At 50.8% G+C, this 26,396-nt stretch overlaps 2 protein-coding genes and 1 long non-coding RNA gene across 3 annotated transcripts; 2 read left to right on the top strand and 1 right to left on the bottom strand.

Annotated features, from left to right (window-relative positions):
* Positions 1-636: 636 nt before the first annotated feature.
* On the bottom strand, positions 637-2,752 carry FAM43A (family with sequence similarity 43 member A). The gene has a single exon (XM_051781368.1). It carries the CDS (start codon positions 2,505-2,507, stop codon positions 1,419-1,421), a length of 1,089 nt encoding a protein of 362 aa, XP_051637328.1. The 5' UTR covers positions 2,508-2,752; the 3' UTR covers positions 637-1,418.
* A 111-nt stretch (positions 2,753-2,863) lies between these two features.
* Positions 2,864-10,896, top strand: LOC127468338 (uncharacterized). The gene is made up of 3 exons (XR_007903524.1): positions 2,864-3,038; positions 3,484-3,559; positions 4,168-10,896. It is a non-coding gene; the product is annotated as an uncharacterized LOC127468338 (long non-coding RNA).
* Positions 10,897-10,973: 77 nt separating this feature from the next.
* On the top strand, positions 10,974-23,187 carry LSG1 (large 60S subunit nuclear export GTPase 1). The gene is made up of 14 exons (XM_051781355.1): positions 10,974-11,086; positions 11,162-11,279; positions 11,821-11,941; positions 12,513-12,599; positions 13,445-13,531; positions 15,617-15,677; positions 16,384-16,560; positions 17,418-17,843; positions 18,111-18,212; positions 18,927-19,065; positions 19,381-19,509; positions 20,058-20,137; positions 20,775-20,948; positions 22,246-23,187. Exons 1-14 carry the CDS (start codon positions 11,003-11,005, stop codon positions 22,423-22,425), a joined length of 1,965 nt encoding a protein of 654 aa, XP_051637315.1. The 5' UTR covers positions 10,974-11,002; the 3' UTR covers positions 22,426-23,187.
* Positions 23,188-26,396: the final 3,209 nt, after the last annotated feature.

Here is a 26,396-nt window from a genome sequence, read left to right as displayed (position 1 = left end):
AGCCCAGGCACAGTGGAAAGCATTTAGACATCAGAAATGCCAGATTAATTATCTCTTAATTGATACCTCCACTTGGGGACAAACGAAACCGGAACATCCCTACTGTACTGGGAGCCTGCCACTTACAAACAGATTTACAGCTAAAAATACCGCGGCAGTCCCGTGGCTAATCAACTGCGCTGCTTACCCTGGGTGAGGTTACGAAATTGTCTCAGGCTGGCACTTCGAGCGGCGAGGGACTGGCTGCAGTGGCAGCACCTGTGTGCAGACCGCGCCAGGGCTGTGTGGCATTCCCAGTGCCCAGGCGAGGGGCAGCTCGTGCCAGGGTAGGCTGAGAGCTCCATAATTGGGTTTCTCCAAACTAAGATCCAGCCAGAGCACCCTGACATGAGGCCTCCTACCCATTGTTAGAGGCTGCAAAGAGAAAACCTCATCCCTGTGTCTTGTAAGAATCATTAAGCACCCGGTGTGTTTCCCTGTAGTGTAACATTTCCAGCGAGCTCCTAATCACGCTGGATGCTTGAAACAGCCTTTTTGTGCCCTCTGCACCTACAACATATCCCAAGGGATCTCTCCCCCCATCTCTTTACAGAAACATGCACACACAGAGAGGCCAAATCGCCACAACGACCCCAGTTTCTTTTAAATTACCGTCATCTTTATTTTCTTCACATATGTGCAAACAGAGGAGATCGCAATGGTGGTGTTCTTAAAAATAACAAAATGTATTTGCATACATTTCCCTATGTACACGTGAACAGCCACAAGTAGAGTCTTCTTTTGCACAGCAAAAGACCTAGAGCATTGAGATCGGGGACAGGACCAGGGCCCAAAAAAAAGGTCTAACTTAAAAATAATAATAAAAAAACCCCAACTTCACAACAGTGCAAACCTCTCGGACACGACAGCACGATGGAGTGACTTTAATGGAGAAAACGGCGGGGGGGAGCCCTCGGATGTGAGATTTCTGTCTGTAAACAAGGTGCAACACCTCCCTCCCGCCGCCCTCCCCGGGGAAAGCTATTCCAGGAATTTGGCAGATCTTCAAGGGCTGAGTCGGAGGTAAACAGCCCGCGGCCGCCTCCCCTCCTCGGGCCGCGGCGGGCTGGGGCCCGGCTCCGGCGGCCACCGGCACGGGAAGGGCGGCCGCTCCCCGGGATGCCGCGGGACGCGAGGGCGCCGCGGGGAACCGGGGCGGCACCGTGCACCGCCCGAGGGGCCCCGGCGTGGCCGTGCAGCCACCTCGGCGGAGCCGGAGGGGTCTGGTGCGCCCCGGTGGGGCCGTACACGCCCGGAAGGGACCGTGCGCTCCCGGAGGGGCCGGAAGGAACTCGGTGCGCCCCGGCGGGGCCGCGCATTCCCGGAGGGAATCCGGTGCGCCCCGGCGGCGCCGCGCACGCCCGAAAGGGCCTGAGCGCTCAGCCGGTCTCGGGGTCGCCGGGGGGCGGCTGCTCGGCGTCGCTGCCGGGCGGGGCGGCCCCGTCCGTGCCGCCGCTCTCCAGAGACGACTCGCTGCCCGTGCTTTCCCCGGAAAGCAACCGGCGGACGCGCAGGTCGGCGCGCAGCGAGCGCAGGTCGTTGCCGAGGCTCAGCTCGCCCAGGTCGCGAAGAAGCTGGCCCAGCTCTGGGCTCTCGCCGCGGCCGGCGCCGGGGCGCAGCAGCTCGCCCTCGGGCTCGCCTAGCGCCTCCAGGATGTCCTCGCAGTCGCAGTGCATGGCCCGCTCCTCCTGCTCCTCGCCCAGCAGGTCCTCCGTGATGGAGCCCAGCTTGGGCGCGCTGCGGCTCCGCTCCACCGGCGGCTTGTAGCAGCACTGCCCGTTGAGCAGCTTGCGCAGCGGTACCAGCGGGATGCTCTGCTCACCCACCAGCTGCTGCTGCTGGTGCCGCGCGTCGTCCCGCTTCTTCAGCCGGCGGAACTCGGCCAGTGCCGTGGCCGAAGTCTGATAGAGCAGCAGGGCCATGGCCTTCGCCTTCTCGGGCTTGGAGACCAGCACGGCGTGGCAGCGCAGCATCACTGCCTTGTGCTTCAGCTCGTGGCGGTAGATCCAGGCGAAGACACGGGGTAGGCGCGGATCGGCCACGCAGTAGGTGACCCGGTGCAGCAGGTAGAGGTGGCCGGGCCGGCGCAGACCCTTGTCCTCGGCGTGGGCCATGCGGATGCCCTGCGCGCTGATGGTCAGCTTCATCTTGGTGCCCTGCCGGCCCGCCTCGCTCTTGCTCCAGATCTTGCAGACGGCCAGGTCGGTGCAGCCCTCGCCCTTGGACTGGATGGTGGTAGCGTTGCCCAGGTAGAGCACAGTGTAAGTGGGGTCTTCGCTGGTGACGCGGAATTTCCGCCGCTTGGAGCGGAACATGCTGCCCACGCGGTGCAGGGCGCTCTCGGGGCAGGCGCGGGCCAGCGAGGTGAGGGCCGAGTAGTGCACGCTCACCGCGTACCCCTTGGGCTTGCTCTGCCGCCGCGCCTCGCCCGCCGCCAGCTCCACCTTGCTCCGCTTCCAGGGCAGCATGGCCCCGCGGAGCCGCGGCTAGGCGCCGCGCCGACGGCTCCGGGCGCGGGGGGGCATGCCACGGCGGCGGCGGCTGGGCTGCCCGCCCGCCTCACATCCTTGCGGGCGCCGGGCGGCCGCGGCCGTAGATATAGGCGGGCGCCGGCGCTCCGCGGGCGCGGAGAGGGGAGGCCCCGCGCACCGAGGGCGGAGCGCCCGCTGCCCGGGCCCGCCGAGCCGGCGGCGCGCTGCTCGCCGCCCGCCCGCCGCCGCCGCTCTGCGCCGCCCGCCGCGGCGCCCCGGCCCCGGCCCCAGCCCCAGCCCCGGCCCCGCCGCGCCGCGGGGCGGGCAGGGGGCGGGCACGGGGCGGTGCCAGCCCGGACGGGCGGCCCCCCAATCCCGTCTTCTCCCCGCCCGCCGCGGAGCGTCCCCGCGGAGCGCGGCCCCCAGCGGGGGCACCGGCCGGTGCAGCGGCGGGGAGTGCGGACCGACGTGCGCTCCGTCCCCCCCCGCCCGCCGCCCGCCGCCCGCCTCGATCCCCACGCGCGGAGGGTGGGTGCCTCAGCAGCCTCTATCAACGCGGGCGGGGGGGATGGAGAGCGCACCAGGGGGGAGCCGTCTGCCCAAACCCCCCATAACTGATAAAAATCCTAGGGCCACTGCGGGACACCCTACTGCGGGAGACCCCACGGCCAGGAGAGTTCCAGCCCCAGCACCCTGCCCGGCCAGGGTGTGCCATGGAGGAGTCCCGCTCTTGCAACATAATCTTCCCTTTGGTTTGGTTAGCCCGGCTCTGAGAACCGAAGGGCCTGCAGCAAATAGGAGCTATTATGTATGAGTAATGCTTTGCTCTTTATTTATATGCAGCAGCCGAATAACAAGAAGCTGTCTTGTAATTTCTTGTTGGGATTGCTCGAGTACAGTCGCAGACTAATGAGAAAGTTGGTCTCTGTGTCATTACTATAGCTTCTCATGTCATGTATCATATCCTTGCCAGAAAGAAAAGAAATTCCAGCGTTGCAGAGAACAGCACTTCATCAGGATTTGGATAAATGCTCAGCAAAAGGGGAGCGGTACGTACTCATGCAGTAAAATATGTACACACCTGCTTTAATTATTTGACAAATCATTTCTAGAGTTTGGATCAATTAAACCAGTATATAATTATCATCATTATTATTATTATTACATTATGCCATCTAGCAGATTACTGGGGAACTGCAAGTAACCACAGTGTTACTTGGCCAGGCTAAACTGGCTGGGGCAAACTGTCTGGGCCACTCAGCATGAAGCCCAGCACACATTGGGATGCCCGTTTGGGCTTGGCACCGTGCTGAAACGAGCCCTCTTGGACAAAGTCCCACTGGGACCTCACAAGAGGGCAGGTGAGAGGCTGCAGTTTGTCCTGTTCGCAGCAGCCCACCCCAGCTGGGGAGTCTCTGCTCTTGGTCCTGATGCAGACTGAGTGCCAGGCACGGCCCTGGGAACCCCCACGATGCTGTTAGTGTGAGGGCAGGGCAGGCTATGTGCTGTGCTGCAGCCTGTGGCAGAGAGCTCCTGCCAGCCTGTGGGACCATCCCGCTGCGTGGCAGGGAGAGAAAGGCTTCAGTTTGTACAGCTGATTCATTTCACCTCCAGTAGCATCAAATGTGCTTTTCCTTTGTCTCCTTTGTCTTGCAAGGTGAAAACAGAAGATGCTGCTGTGCACATAAATCCAATGGCTTAAGGTGACATCTGACACCTACACATGGTGTGGCACTCCTGTGGTTCCTTCTCCCCTCGAGGTGTCCTGCTGAACCACAGCTTCTCAGACCCACGCCTGCCCCATGCTTCTTAGCAGCTGCCACCTGCCTGAGCAGTGCCTGCGAGCTGCAAGGCTGAGAGCAACCCCAGCCGCTCCTCTGAGACGTGTGGGCATGGCAGTCTCCCTGTGGAAGAGGGAGTTGTCTTGCCAAAGCCCTGCCTGCCTCCAGCTGTAGGCAGAGGAACCTGTTTTGGGCCTCAGGCTGGAGGCTCAGCAGGCAGGTGTTTGCTCTGGGTGGGATGGAGCGGGCAAGGAGCCCCCCACACCTTCCTGCAGTGCTGCTCCCTGAGGGAGAGTAGAGCCAGGGGGCTGGTGCTGGTACACAGGGGCTTCTGATAATGACGCTCACAGAACTGTTTGCAGAGTCACACTGGGCTCTGCCATCCCAATTGAAGTGATCCATGTTCAGGAATGAAAACCTTAAATTTTCACAGCATGGCTTGCACAGGCTAGTGAGCCCCGTGTCTCTGCAACAGCCCTTGGGCATACCTGGCTGCAAACCCCAGTGGCACGTAAAGTGAGGAGGAGTGCTGACCCCCTTGCCCTGCCCACTGCCTCCCCAGCCCCAAGGCAGCAGCACTACCATTTCTGCATTGCCTTCTGTGGTGGAGGTTTGTTTATCAGCCCCTCAGAGACCCACTGGGGACTCCACGTGGTGACTAGGGAGCAGCAGCACCCTTAGCATACCTGCCTCTTGGAAGTGCAGCTTTAGGGAAGGCGACTTATGGTTACATCCCTGCTCGAGGATGGAATCTGTCTCAGCTCAGTTCCTCACCGCTCACCAGTCAGTGTACCAGACCACTGCAGCCTTTCTTGCTTTGTTAATGGGCCTAGTTATCTTCAGGTTTGTCTCTTTCCTGCTGTGTGGCAACTGTTTCAGTTCTGGACGTGGATGATTGCCACATGCTTCATCAACTGAAGAGCATATTGCAAATCGTGATGGTCTGTGACGGCAATTCCTAAACAAAATGCTGACCACTCCGAGCCCTGTGCTGGGCTGAGGAGTTGTGCCACAGCCTTTGGATGAAATCTGGTAGCAGGGAGCAGCCCAGTTAAGTTTGGGGCACCTGCTCCAAGTGTGGGGCTATTCCAGTGGCATTGGATGTCTGTATTTCACTGCCAGGAGGAGAAGCTGAAGCACAAGCCTTGCAGGGTCAGGACATGCTGGCAGCACCCGTGATGTGTAGGACATGCACGCTGGGGGCTTATCTGCATGGCACTGTAGCCTGGGGGAGTGCAGCAGCCTGCTCTCTATTTATGCAATATCCCAGCAGCGACTGAGCATCACCTGCCTGGTGTGCACGCATAGAAAGCCTGAGCAAGGCGTGGGAAAGTCTGTAAGATACCATCTCTGCCCTGCAGCCCAGCACTGGCAGCACAGTGAGTGCTGCACTTGGCCCTTGGCAGACCCCACTCCCTGGCCCACTCCATCCCTCTCCTGCCCTGCCCACTCCGGTCTGCACTGGAGCCTGTAGGCTTTGGGGTGCATGGTGCCCCTCTGAGGCACAGACAGGTGGCCAGCTGCCCACCCCCTCTGTTGGAGGGGGATCTCCAGGCTGCCCATGCTGGATGCCCTGCAGCTGTGTGGGGAGATGCCGGGGCCTGTCTGATGGAAGAGGGTGAAACCCTGCAGGGAGCAGCCCCACTTCAGGGATGACTTTTGTACCTAGCAGCTGGAATTGGAGCTGCTGTGGGTCTCTGGGGAGAGTAGTGGGAAGAGGTGCTGGGGAAAGTTGATATGACAAAACCAAAATAATTCATGGGAATGTACTTACTGATTTTGTCAGTGTATGAAAACTTATCAGGTTTTCTCCTTTCAGGTAGCAGGAGAGCTTGTTGTGGTGCAGCAGCTGAAGTGCAACAGTCAAAGTGAAACATTGCAAACCAGCATTTTGGTATTTTCCAAAACAAACTATTTCAGAGGCTCTATAACTATGCTAAATGTCAAAGTTTTCACTCTTTATTCTGAATCGGGACAAAGGAAATGCTGAACTGTCAGGATTTTTCCTGAGCGGCTCCTGAGCCTCACAGGCCATCAGAGTGCCACAGCCCCCAGTCCCTGGCCAGCAACCACAGTCACCAGGAGTGGGGACAGCCTGAGATGAGTTGGCAGGGCAGGAGACAGCATCACCTGCTCAGGGAGAAGGGCCCTTAACAGCCTTTAATGGATGCCTCATGTCACTCCTGCTGCCCTCCTGCCTCTCTGAAGGGGAACAGCGCCCCAATCCTGCAGACAGTGTGCCCTGGTAGGGCTCCAGGGGTTGGGGCTGGAGGCACAGGCAATGCCAGGGCAGTGTGAAGAATGTGGGAGGTCCACACACCAGCAGCCCTGGATCTGTTGGGTACACCAAGGATGATGCCAGCGTAGCTCAGGGTGCCACAGCCCAAGGGCAGCCCTGGGGCCAGGGCTCTGCCTCTCAGCAGGGCCATGCTGGTGGTGGCACACCTCTGCCGTGGTTGTTTTTCAGTCACCGAGGGCGGCACACCCTGTTTCCTGCACAGGCAGCTGCGGTGCTTCCTGCATCCACAGCTATAATTAGAAGGGCAGTTGGTGTCCAGTGGTGCAGAGCCCTTCCTTGGGGTCACGGCAACCTCGGGGGTGCTTGCTGGGTGGTGTTGTGCTGGGCAGCTGTCCTCTCACCATGCTGCCAGCCAAGGGGAACAGAGGTGGTATTGGGGCAGCATCCTCTGCTCAACACCCCATCTGGGGGGCTGCCACTATGGGGTCATCCCTGTCCATGTGGAAGAACTGCAGCAGGCAACAGGGATGAGTCTGCCCAGGCAGAGCTGGCACACTGGGAGCTGGAGAAATCCCATCACCTTCCCATCCGGCGCTTTGTGCCTTCAAAGATGCAGGCAGCTCTCTCTAATTAACTTTTCCCCACCCTGCCAGGAAAGAAGGTGATTTTATCTTCATAGAGCTGATAGAAGAGCCAGAGTCTAAAAAACTTGCCTGAGGCCCCCAGCAGGGTTACTGTCTTCTCAGGGCTCAGCCTTGGCCAGGCAGCCCTGCTTCAGAGCTTCCTTGGCATGGTGCTCTTTCTAAAGGGGACCATGACCTTCACCAAAAGATGGGGAACAAGCTCCCTCTTTTCTTACAGTGCCAGTCCATTTCTGAGCACAACTGGAAAGAAAGGGGTTCAAGCAGCTGCAGTTGTGCACAGAGCAAAATTGTCTTGGTGTTCTTGCAGGGGTGCTTTGGGGGAGGTTTCTTAATGAGTCTGCTTGTCAGGCTGAGGCTGGCGGTACCGCTGAATCAAGCATTGTGAACCGACATGAATAATGAATAGCCATCACATGAATATTTTAGAGAGACAGTCCTGAGATCTCCCAGTGCTACCTTAAAGGAAAATGGAGGAAAAGTTGTCCAGAAAGAACGATGTTTCCTTTAGGCAAAAACACACTGTTATCGTTGGCTTTTGAAAAAGAGCTGCTGCTAAGTAATTCTCAGGATTTGCATCAAAAACTGGAGCAGTGGTTTGGCTCCAAGGCAGAAATTGGGAGGGAAGCCCAAGTCAATGATTACAGTGTGCTGGAAGGACAGCAGATTTTACTTTGTCTATGCAATGATTTTGTGAGAAGTCCCAAAGCTATGGCCACCCTCCAAAGAGCCAGCAGTGCTGAGCATGGTTAGTGCAGTTCAAAGGAGTTGTGAGAGGTTTGGTGATGCACAGGAGTGTTTGGTCTCCCAGAACAACATTTCACTCCAGCCTGAGCACTTCTGTCAAAGAGCTGAGTTGTATAAACAAGATCCAGCAGCAAAAATTGTGTTCATTTTTTATGGCTGCTGCATCATATGGGAATGGGTTGCAAATCAACAGGTTTATCAGACCATAGCAGCATACCCCTCTCCTCTACGCTCTCCTTGACTGGCTGTGCTTTTGGCATGCACACTCTGGTGCCAGGCTGCTCTGTGCAGCTCTTGTGACAGCATCTGTACTTCAGTGGCCCTTTTCACTGTGTGTGAATAATCCATGCACAAATGACTTCTAGGAGCAGCAGGTTGTCGTGTTCAGGTAAGACCAGCAGCAGCCCGTCTCGCTCAGGTAGGCACAGCAGAGCAATGGCAGAGGGATTAGAAACATGGCAATTGCAAATAGGCAATTACTACTCTAGCCAAGTCTCCGATGTCTCTGTCACTTGGATCACCCAATCTGTATCTCCTTCAGCACTTCTCCGCTCAAAGCAGTCCTTGCTGTGCTGCTCGCATCAGCAGATACAAATAATTCCTCAGTGTTTATGAAGTGCCCAGAAATGTATCTGTTACAAGAATGCAGGCAATTCGGGCATTTCTTCAGCAGCTCCCACAAAGGTGATAGAAAATACCTGCAGTGACTGTCCCTGAAGCACTTCAGTCTGGAAATGGGGAATGGTGTGGGAAAAAAGGGCAACGTGTGGGAAAAACATGCCAGTCAAAATGCACAGGTCTTTGTTCTTCAGGTTACCCTCAAACCTCACTGCCCTCAGGATGCACAGAGGGTTGCAGGTGGTGAGGCAAGCGTGAGCCTCCTTTTCCCACTGCAACAGCACTTCTGCCTGTCCCCAGGTGTCTGTTTCCAGTTCAGCCATCGCGGCTGCCTGTGTCCCATGGAGGTCCATCCAGCACTCTGTACTGGTGGAGTCACCAGCCGAGGGCCACGGTGATGCCGAGGCCATGCTATGGGGCTGTGCTGATGGGATCATAGGAGCATTTTGCCCGTGGTTGGGCAGCCTGGGAACACACTGCACGTGCCTCGGCTGTGGGGTTAGAAGTGCTGCCAGACCCAAGGCGTGGGGAACGGCCAGGCTGGCTGGCTGCTCTGGCTCGTGATTATGCATTGTAGAGGCAAGGTAACTTTTAACTGAAGTACAAAAGAAAGACAATAATGAGCACTTTTATTACTGCCTTGGTGCCCACATAAAGACTTGTGATGGTTTTATTAAAGATGACGTGCTTAGAAATGAGTTTACTAAATCTCTGCATGCTGTCTGCAGCCCACCAGCCTTCCATTGAAGCACCTCACCTAAATGAAAAGGAGACCGCTGAGTCCCCTTTCATCTCTTTTATTTGCCTTATGAAGCAAAGGAGGGGCCTGACCAGGCGGGTGATGGTGGCAGAGCCTGGGATAAGCATGGCAAAGGTTCAGACGTACTTGGGAAATTTATGCCACACAGTTGCTGGCTTTGAAAAGTAGAATAAAGGAAAAACTGTGTCTTCCTAATGGGTGTTTATCATGGGGAGGCATCACATAGTGCAGAGCAAGAGAAAAGACCACTCCTTCCTGCGGCATTGTACATGGTGCCATGCTGCTGGTGGCCAGCTCCTGAAGTTAAACTTTGCATGCCTCTGTTTTCCAGGGATTAGCCAGGTTTTTCTCCAGTTACAACTGATACACATTACAGAGTTATACTCAAAACTGTCTGGCCTTAACCCAACAACCATAAAGGAGAAATGGTTCATAAATCAGTTCAGTGAGCAAGTACAGGTTGAGTTGTTTATTAATTTAACCTTCTCTCCCGTCTTGAGCCAGACTGGCCACAATGGCTGCTGCTGAAACCCGTTCAGTGGTTCCCTGGCTGGGCAGGCAGCGTTCTCTGTCTGGTAAAGATGCCCAGACTCTGGCTAGATTTTGGCAGCAACCTCGTAGCACAGCTGTTGCATCCAGGTTCCCTCTTTGTCACTGTCATTCCTGACATACACTCGTTTACTCTATTGGGATGATGGAGATGGGGATCCTGCACTGGGCTGGGTGTGTTACAGGGCACAGGTGGTTTTCCCCAGAGGGATACACAAACCCCTGCCCCCATGGCTAGCTGCTGGGCAGGGTTTCGCACGCTTTGCTGCTGGAGTGGTTTGTTTCCCGGAGATAACATCTGCGCCGGGCGGAACCTGCGAGTGAAACCGGCCCCGCCGCCGCCGGCACTGCCGAGGGCTGGGCTGGGGCTGGCAGGGCTGGGCTGGGGCTGGCAGCCCTGCGCATCCCCCGATTGCCAGGGCCTCCTGCTGCAGCACCGACCTTGGGGTGGGGGTCAGCCGTGCCCCTGGGTTTATTAGTGGTGGGGCTGGTGGCTGCTGTGGGAGAGGGTTAGAGCTTGACCTGGGAAGGGGAGCGCCGGAGAAATGGATGTCTGTGCTGAGTGCCATAGGGAGGGAGGAAGGAAAGGAAGTATGGAAAGATGGTAGATAACACAGAATCACAGGATCAGTTAGGTTGGAAAAGACCTCTAATACCATCGAGTCCAACCTATGACCTAATACCACCATGACAACTAGTGCCCCATCCAGTCTTTCCCTAAACACCTCCAGGGACGGTGACTCCACCACCCCCCTGGGCAGTCCATTCCAATGTCCAATCACTTTTTTCGTGAAGAAAATTCTTCCTAATGTCCAACCTAAACCTCCGTTGGCGGGGCTTAAGACTGTGTCCTCTCATCGCGGACTGGATGGATGGATGGATGGGCAGTGGGGGTGGACGGACAGACAGACAGACAAGGTAGCGTGGGGACGGACAGGCAGGGCAGCAGTGGATGTGCGCCGGGTGGGTGGGCAGTGGGCACACGGAGCGATGGCGCGGCCGGCCGGGCACGGCGATGCGGTGCCGGCGCGGTGTCGCCGCTCGGCGGCGGGCGCGGGGAGCGCTGCGGGGCGGGCACGGCGGCGGCACCGGGCGGCGGAAGGGGCGGTGGAAGGGGATGGCCCGCCCGCCCCTTCCGGCGGCGGCGGCGGCGGCACATGGGCAAGAAGCGGGGAACGGGGCTTGGGCGCTACCTGCAGCGGCAGCGCGGCCTGGAGCGCCGCGGAGCCTCCTCCTCATGGGTACGGCGTGGGGGCTGAGGGAGCGGGAGGGAGGCCGGGGCGGCCCGGGCTGACGGCGCTGTCTTGTCCCGGCAGCTCCACGCCAGCGAGGTGGCCGCCGAGCGCGGCCCGGAGCTGCGGTCGGCGCCCGAGCAGAGCCCGCTGGAGGAGTTCCTGGCCACGGCCGAGCTCGCCGGCACCCGCTTCGTGGCCGGTGAGGGGCTGGGACGGGACCGGGGCTGGCAGGGTAGATCCAGGGGCTGAGGAGGGGATCCCGGGGCTGGGGACCAAGGTGGAGGGCCGGGACCGATTTTGGAACGGAGGATTGGGAGTAGGAGTAGATATGATCTGATCTGTAGGGCTGACAATGAGTTTGGCCGGGCGGGGATCTGGGAGACAGAAGAAGGGGTCCTGAACCAGGGCTGGGGGTCAGCAGGGACAGGGTGGGGTGGCAGGGGTCAGCAGGATTGGGGACAGGGTGGGGTGGCAGGGGTCAGCAGGATTGGGGACAGGGTGGGGTGGCAGGGGTCAGCAGGATTGGGGACAGGGTGGGGTGGCAGGGGTCAGCAGGATTGGGGACAGGGTGGGGTGGCAGGGGTCAGCAGGATTGGGGACAGGGTGGGGTGGCAGGGGTCAGCAGGATTGGGGACAGGGTGGGGTGGCAGGGGTCAGCAGGATTGGGGACAGGGTGGGGTGGCAGGGGTCAGCAGGGCTGGGGATGGGTGGTTTTGGATGACCGTCTCTCTCTCTGGCAGAGCGTCTGAATGCCCAAATCGTGTCTGCCCAGAGCTGCACGGGCCTGCTCACAGCCCAGGAGGCTCAGCGCATCCAGCAGCTGCACCAGGAGAACCAGGAGTTCCTGCGCATCCCGCGGAGGCGAGTCCTGCAGGGCTGGGCCTGGATGCCCCTTGGCTGAGTGGGCTCAGCCCCTTGGTGGCTCAAGCCTGAGGACAGCCCTCTGCTTTGTCAGTACCCTATTCTTGGGGAAGCCACTAAGTAGCCTGCATGAGCCTACATGTAACCACATGTAACCACAGCACAGGTGCCAGCCTGCCATGTGAGTGCTCCCAGTGCCAGCCCTTCTGGCCTGACTGTGGAGGTTTCCTGCTCAAAGTTTGGCACTCCTGGAGCTGGTGCATCTAGGCTGCCTGGTAAGCCTTTCCAGAGCTCTGTGCATGGCAAACAGGGAGATTATTCCCCTGTCTTTAAGACCCTACAAATCTTAGTTTGAGAAAAGAGCTTTGTGTGATCTCAGCTAATAGAGTTTGTAAGGAACAAGGAAAGAAGGTGTACTTAAAGCTGCTGAAAACAGGTGCGCTCGTGTCTGAGCTATAACCGTCCTGGCACAGCTGAATGTATGGTGTTTGTGCTCTTTATGTTTACTGCAGTAATGTATCTGGTCTGAGTGCTGTTTCTGACCACTCACTCCAAAATATGCTTGTTACAGGCCACGCTGGGATAGGACAACCAGCGCAGAGGACTTGAAGCAAGCGGAGAGGGAAAGCTTTCTTGAGTGGAGGCGACAGCTTGCCCAGTGAGTGTGCTGCTTGTGTCTGGATAAGTACCTGGTGGCATTTAGAGACACAAGAAGCAGTGGGTTGTATTTATCCTTGCTAGACCAATAAATTTAACATCTCCCTGTACTTGTCCTGGAAGGCTGGACGTCTCAGCCACAGTCTTTGTGGTGAGCTCTGCAAAGGTGTCTTGTGTGTGTGTGTTCTTTTAAAATTTTTCAGGATGGCATGTGATGTTCTGCATTTGCTTGTGAAGTAGAGGAGCACTGGATGTGTTTTCTAAGAGCAGCAGTGCTGCTCTGAATAGCAGGCAGTACTGCCAGCCTGTGTACAGCAGCTTGTGCTGGTCTGGTGCTACATCCGCTGGCTTGGAGAGTTGTGTGATATCTGCTCATGCCCTGCAAACCCACGCTTGCCCTGAGTAAAGTTGTTCAGGTGGTGGTAACAGCAAGTTAGAGGTTGTATAGAGCCATTTCAGGTACCATCCCCAAATTCGTTACCTTTTCCAAGTGGTACTAAATTGAGTAGTAACAGCTGGCACTTGGGATAACTTCTCTCATTTATTATTGTGTCTCTGAAATTTCAGAGGCAGACTTTTGATTAGTTTTTGTTCTTTCTATCCTTTACCACTTCTCCATTGGCATGATCAGGACCGTTGTGTCACTGCTGAAGCAGTGCTACTGACAGCAGTTCACCTGGTGCTTGATCTGTTTGCAAAACCAGCAGAAATAGAACCTATATATGAGTCTGGTTTGAGATCTCTCTCTAAAACTAAAGCCTCCTAGATCTAAGGAAAAACTGGTAGTGTGCTTACTGCCTGGCATGGACCAAATGTGACATCTTTTTTTTGTTTGTTTTGCCTTAGCCTTGAGGAAGAGAAAAAGTTAATTCTAACCCCATTTGAACGAAACTTGGAATTTTGGCGTCAGCTTTGGAGAGTCATTGAAAGAAGGTAAAGTATTTTGCTATTGACTTGTAAAAAAGTAGTGTTTAATGAACTGAAGCTTTTGAGTCAGGCTTCAAGTGTCTGAGCACAGGAAAAACAAGTTAGTAATGTTTTGTTATCAGCACTTGAAGTGATTTTGTTTCAAAGTGATCAAAATGTGATGTGAAGAATGGCAGCTGCTTAGTGGTGCCTGCTAGTTTTCAGCACTGTCATCTGCAGTGGTATGCTCTAAGTCTCTGAAGATTCTTCAGATGCTGCTGCTCTTCCAGTAGCTCATTATGGGAGGTCTCTTTTGAGAATGTGTCTTTGTCTCTTACTGAGATTAACCCCTTATCCTCTTTCCCAGCCACACAGCTGCAGCTGTTCAGGGGCAGGAGGCAAGGGAGATGAACTAAATGTTGGGAAAGAAGGAATCTCTTGGTCCTTGGCCCTTAGCTACGCAGAGAAGTTGCAGCAGTGCACAAAAGACAACAGGCTGTCCTATCACAGGAGTAGCTTTGTTTGCTCTGCTGAGCTGTAATACAATAGGAGTGCTATCTGCTACCTTAATCTAACTGGGGCATTTAATTTCACTAGTAATTAAGTTTGAGATCATCTCATCTGATTTTCCTAAAATTGAAAAATACTTCACCAGTGAGGTCATGATGAGCTGGTCCTTTCACAGAGGGGGCTTTGTACTGAGTGCTGCTGGGCCTTTGGCTGGGAGAGTGCTGGTTGGGAGCATCCACTGTAGGGGATCATGACAGGCAGTGTGAGTGTACTGGGTATTTAGAGGTGGCTGGAATGTGTTATTAATGCCTTTCTGCTCTTGTTGAAGCTTTTTATTTCGTGTAGAGTGAGGATGCTGTCTTGGAAAGGAATGGAAAAATCATTCAGTCCCTTACCTTGCCAGATAATTTGATCTGTTGTCAGCCTTTTCATGTGTTTGCTTCAAAATAGTTCCTAGCAGTGTGATTCAGTAACTTCTCTGTATCCCATCCCAGTACCATGGTGTCAGCTTTCTCTCATATTGATCTCTGAATTTCTGTAACTGTGCAATACCTCTTTGTACCCTTGTGGCTTATTAAATTACTCCCTTGGGGGGGTTATTGATTTATTTTTTTTTTATATGTAACCAGCTGCCTAGTGAGGCTTGAAATTCTTCCATTCAACCCTTCATGTTCTGAAGGTGTCCTGAGTTAACAAAAATCCCTGTCAAACAAATAGAATCAGCATGGGGCAATCAGTGTTTTAAACTACTTGCTTGCAGAACTCTAGTGGTAGAGGCTGTAGTTAAATTTTCCCTGTCCTTTTGAGAAAAGAAGCATGAATGCCTGTGGAATCTGAAGCCATTGCATATAACTGATTTGTAGAACTGTCGAGTCTTGCTCAAATATGTGGTGGCAACTTGGTGTCTGGTTTTGAAGCTGTTTGCTAAAAGCAGGTTGTAAGGCCATCCTTGCATGGGGGAGCAACATGTCTTGTTGGAGTCTAGGGCTATTTTTTCACTGTTTTATGTTTTTTATGACAAGAAGTGCACAAGGAAATTTTTAAAATGCCTGATATCAAACACTTAAAATCTGCAGGTTGTTTGTGGGAGACTTTATAAATCCTGTTCCATGCAAAGGGGACAACCACGTTCTAGAATATCTCGCTGTGTAGGAAAACTACCTCTTCTTTCTTTCTGTAACTATCTTGCCACAGCTGGGAATGAGGACAGACAGAAATAAAGTTGTGTTATCACAGTTTTTAGTACCATTCTCAAGCACAGAATGCCACTGCTCTGGTTCTTGCTTGCTGAGTGTTTCTGGAGGGTAAATGGATTGGCAAAACTGGCGTGTTTCCTTCCCACTTGCCAGCTGTACAGGGGAATGAGCTAAGTGAGGAGAAAATACTGTACAGCAGTACTGGCTTGTAGCACAAGCCTGGCTCAGTTGGGCAGGTGGGCTGTTGAGATGCTTTGTTATTCAGTAAACGTACTTAGTAGGATAATACAGTTAAAACTATTAAAATTCCAAGCAAAACCTAAAAGCAAATAATTGCTGTGCCTTGCTGCTTCCTTTAAGGCAAAGTAAGGAGGAGTATTTATGGGGCTTTCTTTCACTTTTGCAGTGACATTGTAGTCCAGATAGTAGATGCTAGAAACCCCCTTCTGTTTAGATGTCAAGATCTGGTAAGTAAATCACTTTTTTGAATGTTATCTTAGTTATATATCATAAGGTTTACGTAATTTATTTTTTGTTTAACACATTCAGCCACCTTGAAACTGTTCTACTGTTGTATCTTAGTGGATATCTTATTAATTTATGCAAGTATTATGGCACAAACTTATTTTTGTTTGATGTCTTTTGATATTTCACACAGGATGTTGTGGATTTAGAGGCAATTCTACAGACATTATATTGCAGATATTATATTACTCCTCATTACCCACTAAAAGTGTCTTCACTTAAAGGAATTGTTCTGTGTAAAAACATAGTGGAATAAACCTGAGTGACAATTACTGCACTGAAAGCAAATAATCAATTATTGAAGTGACAGCTTTGTAATGACAGACTATAGAACACTGCATCAATGAGACATTAAATTGCTCAAATAGTTATCTTGGAGTTCCTGCTGCAGGGTGCTGATTAATATCTTGTCACAGCTCTAAGCAGACAAGGTGTTTGCACACGTGGCCAGCAACAAGCTGTGTTGTTGTAGTTGCATGCTCCAATTTGTCCTTGTAGTTGTCTACTAAACACCAGTTCCACCTAGCCCAGGGGATGGTAAGCTGGGCTACACTTGTGTGGAGCTTGTCTTGCTGCTCTTGTATTACGTTGGGGGGAAGAGGAGTCAAAACCAGAGTATGGACTGATCCTTCTCTTCTTTTCTTTCAGGAGAGTTACGTTAAGGAAGTCAGTAATGACAAGGAGAGCATGATCCTGATCAACAAAGCAGATTTGCTGAGTGAGGAGCAGCGGGCTGCTTGGGCACAGTTCTTTGAGAAGGAGGGTGTGAAGGTGGTGTTCTGGTCAGCACTGGCAGAGTGTAAACGGCTGTCTGGAGAAGCAAAGGTACTGTGGGTGAGCAGCTCAAACTATGTGTGTGCTGGCTGCTGCTGGTAACTTGCTTTGCAGCTGTGCTTGCGATAGACCTGAGCACCTTTCTAAGAAGGGCACTGTCCTCACTGTCCTTGTCTTGGGGAAGGATTATTTTAAAGACCTGTGCAGCTATAAAACAGCATTTGAATGATCAATTCAGAGACAAGAGTGAGGAGACTAAAATGATCAAGAAAGTGCAGAACACAGAAACAGCCCTTGTAGACCTGTTTGCAAAATCTTAACCCATGTAAAGAATTGGAAACCTTTCCAAGAGGGGTGATGTGAGGGATGGGGTTATCTCTACAGAGTTTTTTTCTCTCCCAGAGAGGGGAGGTTTTTCTTAGAGAGCCTATAGTACTTGAAAGCCCTTTTTTTGCCCAGTGGAACAAACTGAGTTACTGCCCCAAGTTACATGTTACCAGTAGGTGCTCCTTTCATCTGTTACAGCCATTCAGCTATGGAATATCTCATATCTCCTTGTAAAAATACCTACTGTGTTCAGCTGGTTTACAGTCCTTGCATAAAATGTTTTTACAGACTGATTTAAAAGTAAGACTGAAAATGGTAGTTTTATTCTCTTTTTTGGGAAAGAAAGGTCAAAAAGCCATGAACAGTCCCTCTTGGAATACTTTTGTCATTCTCCTGAAATGAGCTAGTTGTGTCTACATCATACTTAAGACCCCTATAAAACCTGTGTGATGTAAGCAGTGAATTGTCAACCCTTGGGATGTGGCTGATGAAAATACAATCACTCGCACTGCAGCAACTGCAGTCAGGAGCAAGGCCTAGTGCTGTCCTTTCATTTCACCTCTGAAATGCTGTTCACACAGGAACAGGACGCTGAAGGTGTAGCAGAGCACTCGAGTGATTCTGAGGATGAAAGCTCCAGTCAAGAAGAAGACAACACAGCACAAGGTAGCACAGAAAGCACATCCACAGACAATGCTTTGCAAACTGTAAACCAAGTTCTGCTTAGTGATGATGACAGCAGTGATGAATATGAAGACTGTGAAGAAGATGAAGAGGAGGCCTGGCAAACCTGTTCTGAAGATGAAGATGAGGACAACATAAATGCTATTGCTCCAGAGAGGATGGGAAACAGGACTGATGGTGCTGCAGTGCGGCATGTAGTGCAAGAGCAGAACAGGAATGTCAGGAACTTCAGCCATCTAGTACAGAGAAATGAGCTGCTGGAGATATTCAAAACCATGCACGATGGACCAAGGGTGAAGGATGGGGAAGTAAATGTTGGGCTGGTGAGTTGGACTTTGTGCTTTAATGGAACTTGTTTAATCTAAATTTTAATTCCATATGCCTCTACAGCTAAAATTTGTCCTGTAGCCTGGCTTCCTATAAGGCTTTAAAAACTAGCAAGCACAAACCACTGCAGCTCAGTGTTCTTCGCTGCTTGCCCTGGTTTTTTAATAGACTTTATCGGAGTACTTTTGTGTAAGAGCTCCGTCAGTCTTCTGGCATCACCCTGCCTGATACCACTGTTACCATTCCACTTCTTTGTCATCCAGGTGGGTTACCCTAATGTTGGCAAAAGTTCAACCATCAACACAATCCTTGGAAACAAGAAGGTGTCAGTGTCTGCTACACCAGGCCGTACAAAACACTTTCAGGTATTGCTGACAAACAGCATTGATCTTCTTTGTTATTTCTTTTTCCCCAGTGGAAGGGAGCTTCATTTTGAGCTAGTTGCAAGCACATGGAGTCACTGAGAACTCTGCCAACCTGAACTCTGGCCAGCAGAGTATGTTGGAGAGGGATGGTCTTGATGTATAGAATTTTGGAACTTTAGTTCTTGCTTTCAAACTCTTGCTACAGTGTGAGTCACTTATGAGAGCTGCTGTGCAATGGGAGATGTTTTAAAGTGAGTGTTTCTCTGAATAGCTCAAGGTCAAGGTTTCAAACCACCCTTCTTGTTCACATCATTGCTGTGAATGAGTCTAGTTTTGCTGCTGTTTTTATATTGATCAAGCTTTAATTTGGAGGTAGCAACTCCAGTGCTATAATGTGGGACCATTGTGGGATTTGCACTTGCTCAATCTCCTACCTGTTTCAAAACACAATTAAATGTTTCTGGAGTGCTTTCTTCTCTCCAATCAGACTGGAGAGCTGAGGGTCCTGTCTGGACACCTTATTTAGGAATTTTGGAAGTTCTGTGGTCTTTCACATCCAATTTCCTTAATTCATCACCTGGGGCCAGCAGGGCAGATGTCTGTGTTAGTAGAATTTCTGCATCCATGTTTCATCTATGCATTTATTTTTTTTGTTCCTGTTTCCTCCATGGCCACTGACTTGCCATTGTGAACTAACTGGTTATTTTCATGTAGACCCTGTATGTGGAGCCTGGCCTGTGCCTTTGTGACTGCCCTGGTCTGGTGATGCCATCTTTCGTCTCTACCAAGGCAGAAATGATTTGTTCTGGAATTCTGCCTATAGACCAGATGAGGGACCATGTCCCACCTATTTCTCTAATATCCTTTGCATGGTGTTCGTGGGAGTGTCTGTAAGGGTTGGATCTGGAGGATGCCAAGTAGCGTGTTCCAGCCCTGCTAGCAGCACACGTGCTCATGCCTTGAGGGCAGTGGGACACACTGGATAAAACAGCCCTGCTGTGTTGGTCTTTTCCCACCTCATTTCAACTTTGTCTTGTTGTCAGGCTTGTTTAATTTTTCTGGTTTGCAACAAAATCCAGAAGTCATTCTTTTCATGTGTGCTCTTGGAGTGACGAAGGGGCAAGGTTACTTGTGTAGCTGAAAATCACCAGGTGGTTTCCTTCACTACCTCACGTTTGCCAGCATATCCCACGAAACATTTTGGAAGCAACCTATGGAATAAGTATTATAAGGCCAAGGGAAGATGAGGATCCAGATCGAAAGCCAACAGCTGAAGAGCTGCTAACAGCATACGGATGTGAGTGATGACCCTCATAAAACCTGTCACCTACACTCTGTGCATGTTTTAAAGTTAGGCCCACCTTGGGTTTGTTGTGCATTGCGTTAGGACTTGCCCTCTTCTCAGCAGGGCCTTTGTTAATGGCTCATCTCCTGTGTGTGTTTGGCCAGTCTCATCTGACAGGTGTCGATGGTGTGGAGGACATTGGTGAGATACCCTGCCAGTCTATAGTGTGGTGCTCTTTCAAATACCTCACATCAACTGTGTCTTGAATTAGACTCTGAAGAATGCAGCAAATTCTGATTCTCTGGCCTTAAAACAAAAATAAAAACCCAGCAGTTTTTCTGCTGGTAGGGAGAAATCATCATTCCTTTCAGGTCAGGATGCTTCTGTGGTACCTCTACAGTCAGCAATATTGTCTTTTTTTCCTTGCTTTCCCCAACAGAAGCCTCTTTCTAAGGGTGTTTTTTTTTTGACAAAGGATACAAATGTGCAGTTAGGCAGTAGATAAGAACATATTCATTCTCTCGTACTTACACAGAATGTACTTTGGATTTGCCTTCCAGATATGAGAGGCTTTATGACAGCTCATGGACAGCCAGACCAGCCGAGATCAGCTCGATACGTGTTAAAAGACTATGTCAATGTAAGTGTTTCCTACATCTGGGTTTTCTTTCCTGCTAGGAAGTGAATTGAAGGTTTCACTAGAGCACAATAAAGTGAATTCTGTTTCTCTGGATAAAGTCACTGTATTTCAAAATACTCTTTAGGTCGGGCTGGTTTTATGTTTTAAAAGAATAAACTGAACTTCTCAAGCTGCTTAATATTAAAAAGATTCTTGCTTAACAATATGGTGCTAGCTAAATAAATAATCATATCTCTAAAATAACCAGCAGATATTCAGGAAACAAACCCATATTCTATAGCTGGACCAATATTTGGCACTAAGGACTGTAACTCTCAGTGTTGTAATACTGCATTTTTCTGCAGCACTCTTGGCAACTTATTGTTGAGAATTTCTTAATAGGATCCTCCAGTGCTCCTGAGAGTTTTGCAGTGTATTGTTTGCAGCTGGAAATGGTGCTTTGATATAGAGGTGGAACAGTACTTTAACTTAGAAGTTGAGCCAGTTGTTGCTTAGGAGGAGAAATAAAGTGTACTTACAGTTTGCCTGTGTGAGCCCCTGGACTTCGAGCCCTTCTTAGGTTTGGGGTTGTTTTCTTTCCTCTGTGTGTTTTCTCTCTGAGTTTCTTTGGTCATAACTGTGTCCATTGCTTTCACAGGGGAAGCTGTTATATTGCCACCCACCTCCTGGTATTGACCCAAATGATTTTCAGCACCAGCATCAAAGATGCCTGGAGAGCAGAACTGTGCAGGCCCCTGGACAGGTGAAGCCTGAGAAGAATACCAAAGCAAAGCAGATTGAAAATGTGGTGGACAAAACATTCTTCCACCAGGTAAATTCTGGAGGAAATTTGTTCCATGAGTTTTTGCTACAGCGCTTATTAGTAATTACTGAGGAAAAAAAGCCACCTTTGAGGATGGAGGTGTGCTGGGTTGAGTTAATGGTGCTAGATGCTGTGGGATCTACATATAATTTCTATCTAAGAACTCTCTGTTCTTTTTATTATCTCCTAAATCACTGTGAATGTCCTAGGTGACTGGCAGATTGCTAATGAGCTATGCATAGCTGATTTTTAAGAGGTCAGTAGGGTGACCCTTGTCATTATGGACCTAACATCAATCTTGAGCAAACAGGGGGGTGACTGTGAAGACAGACAGGGAGGGTGGAGTGACACAGTAACTGACCTGGAACGTGGTTTTGGACTAACAGGTCCTTCAAACTAACGTTCCTTTCTTGAGCTGACATTTTTAGGGGATGTGATAAGCTTCTTTAAGACAATTGATTTAGTACTACCTGAAATCAGGTGAAAAGAATATAAACTGATTTAAAATCCAATGGAGAAATCTCAAAAGTAAGTAGAAAATGGGAATTTTTCTTAACTTGTATGATTCTTGTGAGTCCCACAGGGATCTGTTTTGCCCCTACACAACTGAAAAAATGTATTAGTGACTTGTAGTGAAATGTGAAATCCATAAGCAATTAGGTCTGCATACCTGCCAAAGATCAGAACAGGTGTTTAGCAGTGAAGAGGGTGTGTCAGACAGCATGTTTCATTCTCTGTGGTTAGCTGGATATGAACAGTATTTGTTTAGCACAGCTAAAGATAATAATGCATTTTGAAAACAAGAACTCAAGCTCTTTTCAAAATGACGTAGAAAACTGTGACCTGAAAAGAATTTTTGGGATTACCAGACTCTTCCTCTGTCTGCCCAAAGTGCTGGCACAAGCTGTGAGCCCCATCAGTGCTCCAGACTTGAGCAAATTATTTTAGTCTGTGGCTTTCACAGATACCAGATTTATTTTGCAAAGACAATTTGTTGTGTGCAAAGCAGAGGCTGTGAGAATCCATCCCAGTGCTGTAGCTGATGTCTGTCACAGTGTCTCCTCAGTGCTCTGCCTCTGCTGGCAGCGGTGGGTGCTGGGGACCCGGTGCAGCTGCAGGCAGAACTGGAGCCTGCTGGCAGGCTTTGGCTGGGATGTGTGGTGTGACCTTCCTGCAGCTCTGGAGCGGGGGCTGAGCAGGTCCTGATGGGTTTGAGCTCGCCTGTGTCTGGTTTTAGTGACATGTTGCAGTTCCTGTGGTTAAATGTCTTCTCATCAGTCACTGGTGATCGTGTCTGCTCTTGCAGGAGAACGTCCGTGCCCTCATGAAAGGGGTCCGGGCTGCAATGGGATACCGGCCTGGCAGCGGCCTCGTGCCTGTGACTGCATCCAATCCTGGGAACGTGGTAGGAAAGCCCTGGAAAAAACATGGAAACAGGAACAAGAAGGAGAAAATCCGCAGGATCACCAAGCACCTGGAGGCTTAGCTGTGGCACCAGTACTGGGCTTTTCCAGGGCAGGGACTGCACTGTCCCACAGGCCTTAATTGAGGGGTAAAATAAAAAGGATAAGTGGGCATCACTAGCTCACCTGGTAGCTCTGTGCTGTGGATTGGCCTGGGCAGGGGTAAGGGTGGGCTCTGGTAGTTGGAGCTCATCCCTACTGGGAACAAAAGAGACCTGGCTGTTTGTGTTATCTGGAAGCCAGCCCAGATGTTTGACTGCTGCTGAAACATCCTTTCAATGGGAGCAGATGGAGCCATGCGGGAGTGTTTTTTCCTTCCATAAAGGATGTATTTTATGGCTGTTGCAATCAAAGCAAGCCCTGTAAATCTGACTAAAATCTTTATAAACAGTTGAACTTCAATGAGTGATGTTTGTTACATTATGAGACACTATTGCTCATCTCCTTTTCTTTTTTTCTGTCTTTAAAGCTGGTTTGTTGATTTGACAGAACACTTTAGTGTGTTGAAAAATGAGGTAAAGTGATCTTTATTGCCCTCTTCCTTCTCTGCTGTGCCAGACCTATTCTGTAGAATCTGGTACTGAAACCACTCCCAATTTCCCAGCTTGAGCAGAGCATGGCACACTGTGCAAGGAAAATGCTGCTTTTATGTCCTTCACGCTGAGCTGGTATCAGTTGTTTTCCTGTGTGACTTCCCACTGGTATTTTAAAACATTAGCTCCGTTTGACTGGCTAAAAATCTGGTGCTAATTTGTCCTTAAATATATTTGAGATTTTACTTCCTATATGGTGTCATGTTCTGTCTCATTGACCTAGTCACAGAAGTGTCTAATAGCAAATTTTAATTGAGTACATGACTATTTGATGCTAAAAAGACTTTACTTGGGGTCAGACTTCAGTGAGATTTACTTCTTAGCTGCCCTGCTGAGAAAATGTTTGTGCACTTGGTCAGTTCTCTTCATTCCTAGTGCAGCACAGGGAGTAATGACAGGACTGGAAAGGCTCACAAAGACGAGGCGTGCTTTGTTTTTAGGTGGTGGTGTAACAGATCATTTTGGTCTCTGATACTAAAAAAGAGATTGCTGTCTTTTAATTTGTACTTTCCAGGCCTTAAGTGTGGATGGAGAGATGAAAGCAACTGCTGAGCGAAGCCACAGCAGATGTGGGGTGTGCAACTAAGCTGGTTTTGGCTTTGTGACCCTTTGTGTGTGTGTGTCCTTTACAGCCAGTTTGCGCTGCGTGTGCGGAGGGTCCCCTGACAGCAGAGCTCTTGGCTCCTGCTTCCCCTGAGTTGAATTCTTAATTACATCACTGCAAGGAAGATAAATCCCTACCTGCAAAATTAAAGCATAATTACACTAAATGAATATGGTCAATGGTATTTAAATCAATGTACTGTAGCGGAAAGTAAATTCTTAGGAGAGACTATTTAATCTGTTTCTCCCGGCGAAGGTGATCTTTGCCTTTGTTTGCTGAAGAGGTTATGCCTTAGCCAAATCACTCTGATCCAGCTTCTCCACCCTCCTTGTAGGAAAGATACCTGCTTTTGTCCTTTAGGGACCTGATTGCTCAGAAACACCCATTTCTTTTTGTCCTGTCCTGTGTCCTGAAACTACTGCCTGTCAAATTACCTGCCAAACTTAAGTTGGAGTATCCTTTATTGAAGTTTTGAAATACTATTTTTTTCCTATTTTGTCTTTCTTTTCAAAGCATTTTGAATTCTTAGCTCATGTTGCATGTACCTGAGTTTTCTTTTGCATTCTCTGCCTTTTCCTGTCAGCTGGGTCTCCATGAGCCTTCTTGCTGGACAAACTGTGTCCTGGTGTAGACCTTTGCCAATCCAGTGAGTAACAGAAATCCCCAGGGCCTGAGACTTGAGACAACTGCTTGTTGCTTCCAGGAACCTTTGGCCATGGGACCTGTCAAGTCACTTGCAGTGTTTGCATGAGTAAACAGAGGATAATGTAAGTATGACCAAGCAAATACTGTTTGCTGAGGTTTGTTAAATGCAAACCGCTCCTTGCTGTGCTCTTGCCTTGATAGAAAAGGACCCAAAGACTGCTAATATTTTATGCTGTTACTGAGCAGTGGGCAAACTATATAATAGGCAAGGACCATGGTTAAATTAATGCTTTCCTGTGGTGGTCTGGTCTGTTGCTGTTGCTGAACTGCATCCCTGGCCTGGCTGACAGCTCAGGGCAGCAGTTGGCAGGCATGAGGCGATGTGGGGACTGCTCAGTTGTCAGGAGCCAGCACAAAGAAGACGCTGTGCTCTGCCCTCACCACCTGTGAATGAGCCTCTGCTACTCCACTGCTTTCCACAGAAGGCCAGTTTCCATTTTAGAGTGCTGTTTTCTTCAAGTGCCTTGTGCATGTAGATGGAGTGTGCAGGCTGCAACTGGCTTCAGTCTGTTCTTTAGGATCCACGGCACTTCCAGTACCCCAGCAATCTGCCTCCTCTTTTTAGGGGGCTTTGCTTTGTAATGAAAGCAATTTGTTTTCCTGGCTGATGTTGTTACCTGCTGCACTGATAAGTGCAGCAGAAATGCAGAACTGTTTTGGGAACATGGTTTGAAGCTGAACTGCCCTTTTACGGTATCTTCCACTTGCATTGTGAACTGCAGTTCTCCCTGCAGGTGCCAATCTCCTCCAGTTTAGGGAGCCTCACACCAACCCACAGTCTGCTCCCAAAGAACGTGATGCTTTCTGTCCTGGGAGAGCTGCTGGGTGCTGTGCCATGGGTGGAGGGTGGTGCTGGGTGCCACACCTGCAGGGCAGCACTGGCAGCCTGTGGTGGAACCATCAGTGCTGCCCTGGAGGTCCAGAAGGCTGGGGCTGCCCTTTGCACACGGGACTTGCCATTGCATGTCCAGGCTGCTGCCTAGGCCATCCATCTACTGAAAAACTTGCTTTGCAGAGTCTGTTTTGAGGAAAAGCAATATTTTTTACTCTGTTGAAGCATCATAGGTGAGCAAGTGAGGGGAGGGGGATGCCAGGATGTAAGTCACTGCTAACTGCAGTTGATGGCAGGTGATGTAGGAGCCTCGATCCCCCCAGCTTGGCAGAGTCAGCACTACACAAACAGTGTAGTGGACAAAAAGTCCTCTGCCCATCACCCCACTGCAGACCACGCTATGGGGCTGTCAGAGTCAGCTGACCAATCTTTTCCCAGCGTCTCAGCTCAAGGATGATGCTTTTGCACAGGGAGGTCCCCAGCAAGGGACTGCCACGTGAACATCTCGCCAGCTTTCTGCAACTGCCGCCTGGACCAAAAATACTTCATTATGTCTCTGGAGGAGGCTGAACTCCTTCTCTCCTGCCATTAGGGGCCGACCTTTCCCAGGCAGAGGAGCAGTCCTGGCACCCCCAGCAACAGTGCTGGGTCCTGTTCCCGTTCGGGATCCCAGCAGAGGTGCAGGTCTCCAGGGACTCCCCACCCCATGCTCACCCCTGTGGAGAAGCACACAAGCTGCTGTTCCCAGTCAGCCTGGCAAGGAGGTGGCCAAAAAGCCCACAGTGGGGAGCATGGCTCTGGTCCTGGCAAGACAGGAGCTGGGTCTAGGGCCTTTCAGGCTGTTTCTACAAAACTTAAGCAGCTCTTTCCTGATTGTCCTGAGACACTGTTGCTTTAAAGTAAGAAGCAGCCTTTTCTCTTTCTTCTTGGGTCACAGATCTTTCCCTCCTGTGAGGAGCTTCAGGGTGTTGCCAGGCCCCAGCAGGTTCCTCTACCCTACAAGTCTGTGAGGAGCAGCACTGTGCTGTCCACCTTCTCTATATGGTGACTCTAGTCCAGCTTTTTTACTGAGTATTTTCTTTTTTACTGCAAAAGGAAAAAAATATTGGGGAAAAAAGGTCACGGGGCTGCTGAAAGAGAGGCAGGGAACAGCTCCCCAGTGTACCTCAGAGTATAATCTCTCAGGGTTAAATGCTTGAGGTACCCAAGACATCCTGGGACATGAAGAGAGGTCATGGTGAGGACAAGAGGAAAAGAAAC

The sequence above is a fragment of the Manacus candei genome, unplaced genomic scaffold, assembly GCF_025592945.1.
Source record: "Manacus candei isolate 608988 ecotype Guabito, Panama unplaced genomic scaffold, ASM2559294v1 h1tg000015l, whole genome shotgun sequence".
Lineage (NCBI taxonomy): Eukaryota > Metazoa > Chordata > Aves > Passeriformes > Pipridae > Manacus > Manacus candei.
This window is presented reverse-complemented; position numbering and strand designations above follow the sequence as displayed.

Bases quoted from the DNA above. Each gene is read 5' to 3' on its own strand.
- LSG1 (XM_051781355.1), top strand. From the start codon at position 11,003: ATGGGCAAGAAGCGGGGAACGGGGCTTGGGCGCTACCTGCAGCGGCAG. The intron at 11,280-11,820 runs GTGAGGGGCTGG...TCTCTCTGGCAG, and splicing joins CGGCACCCGCTTCGTGGCCG to AGCGTCTGAATGCCCAAATC. The intron at 16,561-17,417 runs GTACTGTGGGTG...CTGTTCACACAG, and splicing joins GGCTGTCTGGAGAAGCAAAG to GAACAGGACGCTGAAGGTGT.
- FAM43A (XM_051781368.1), bottom strand. From the start codon at position 2,507: ATGCTGCCCTGGAAGCGGAGCAAGGTGGAGCTGGCGGCGGGCGAGGCG.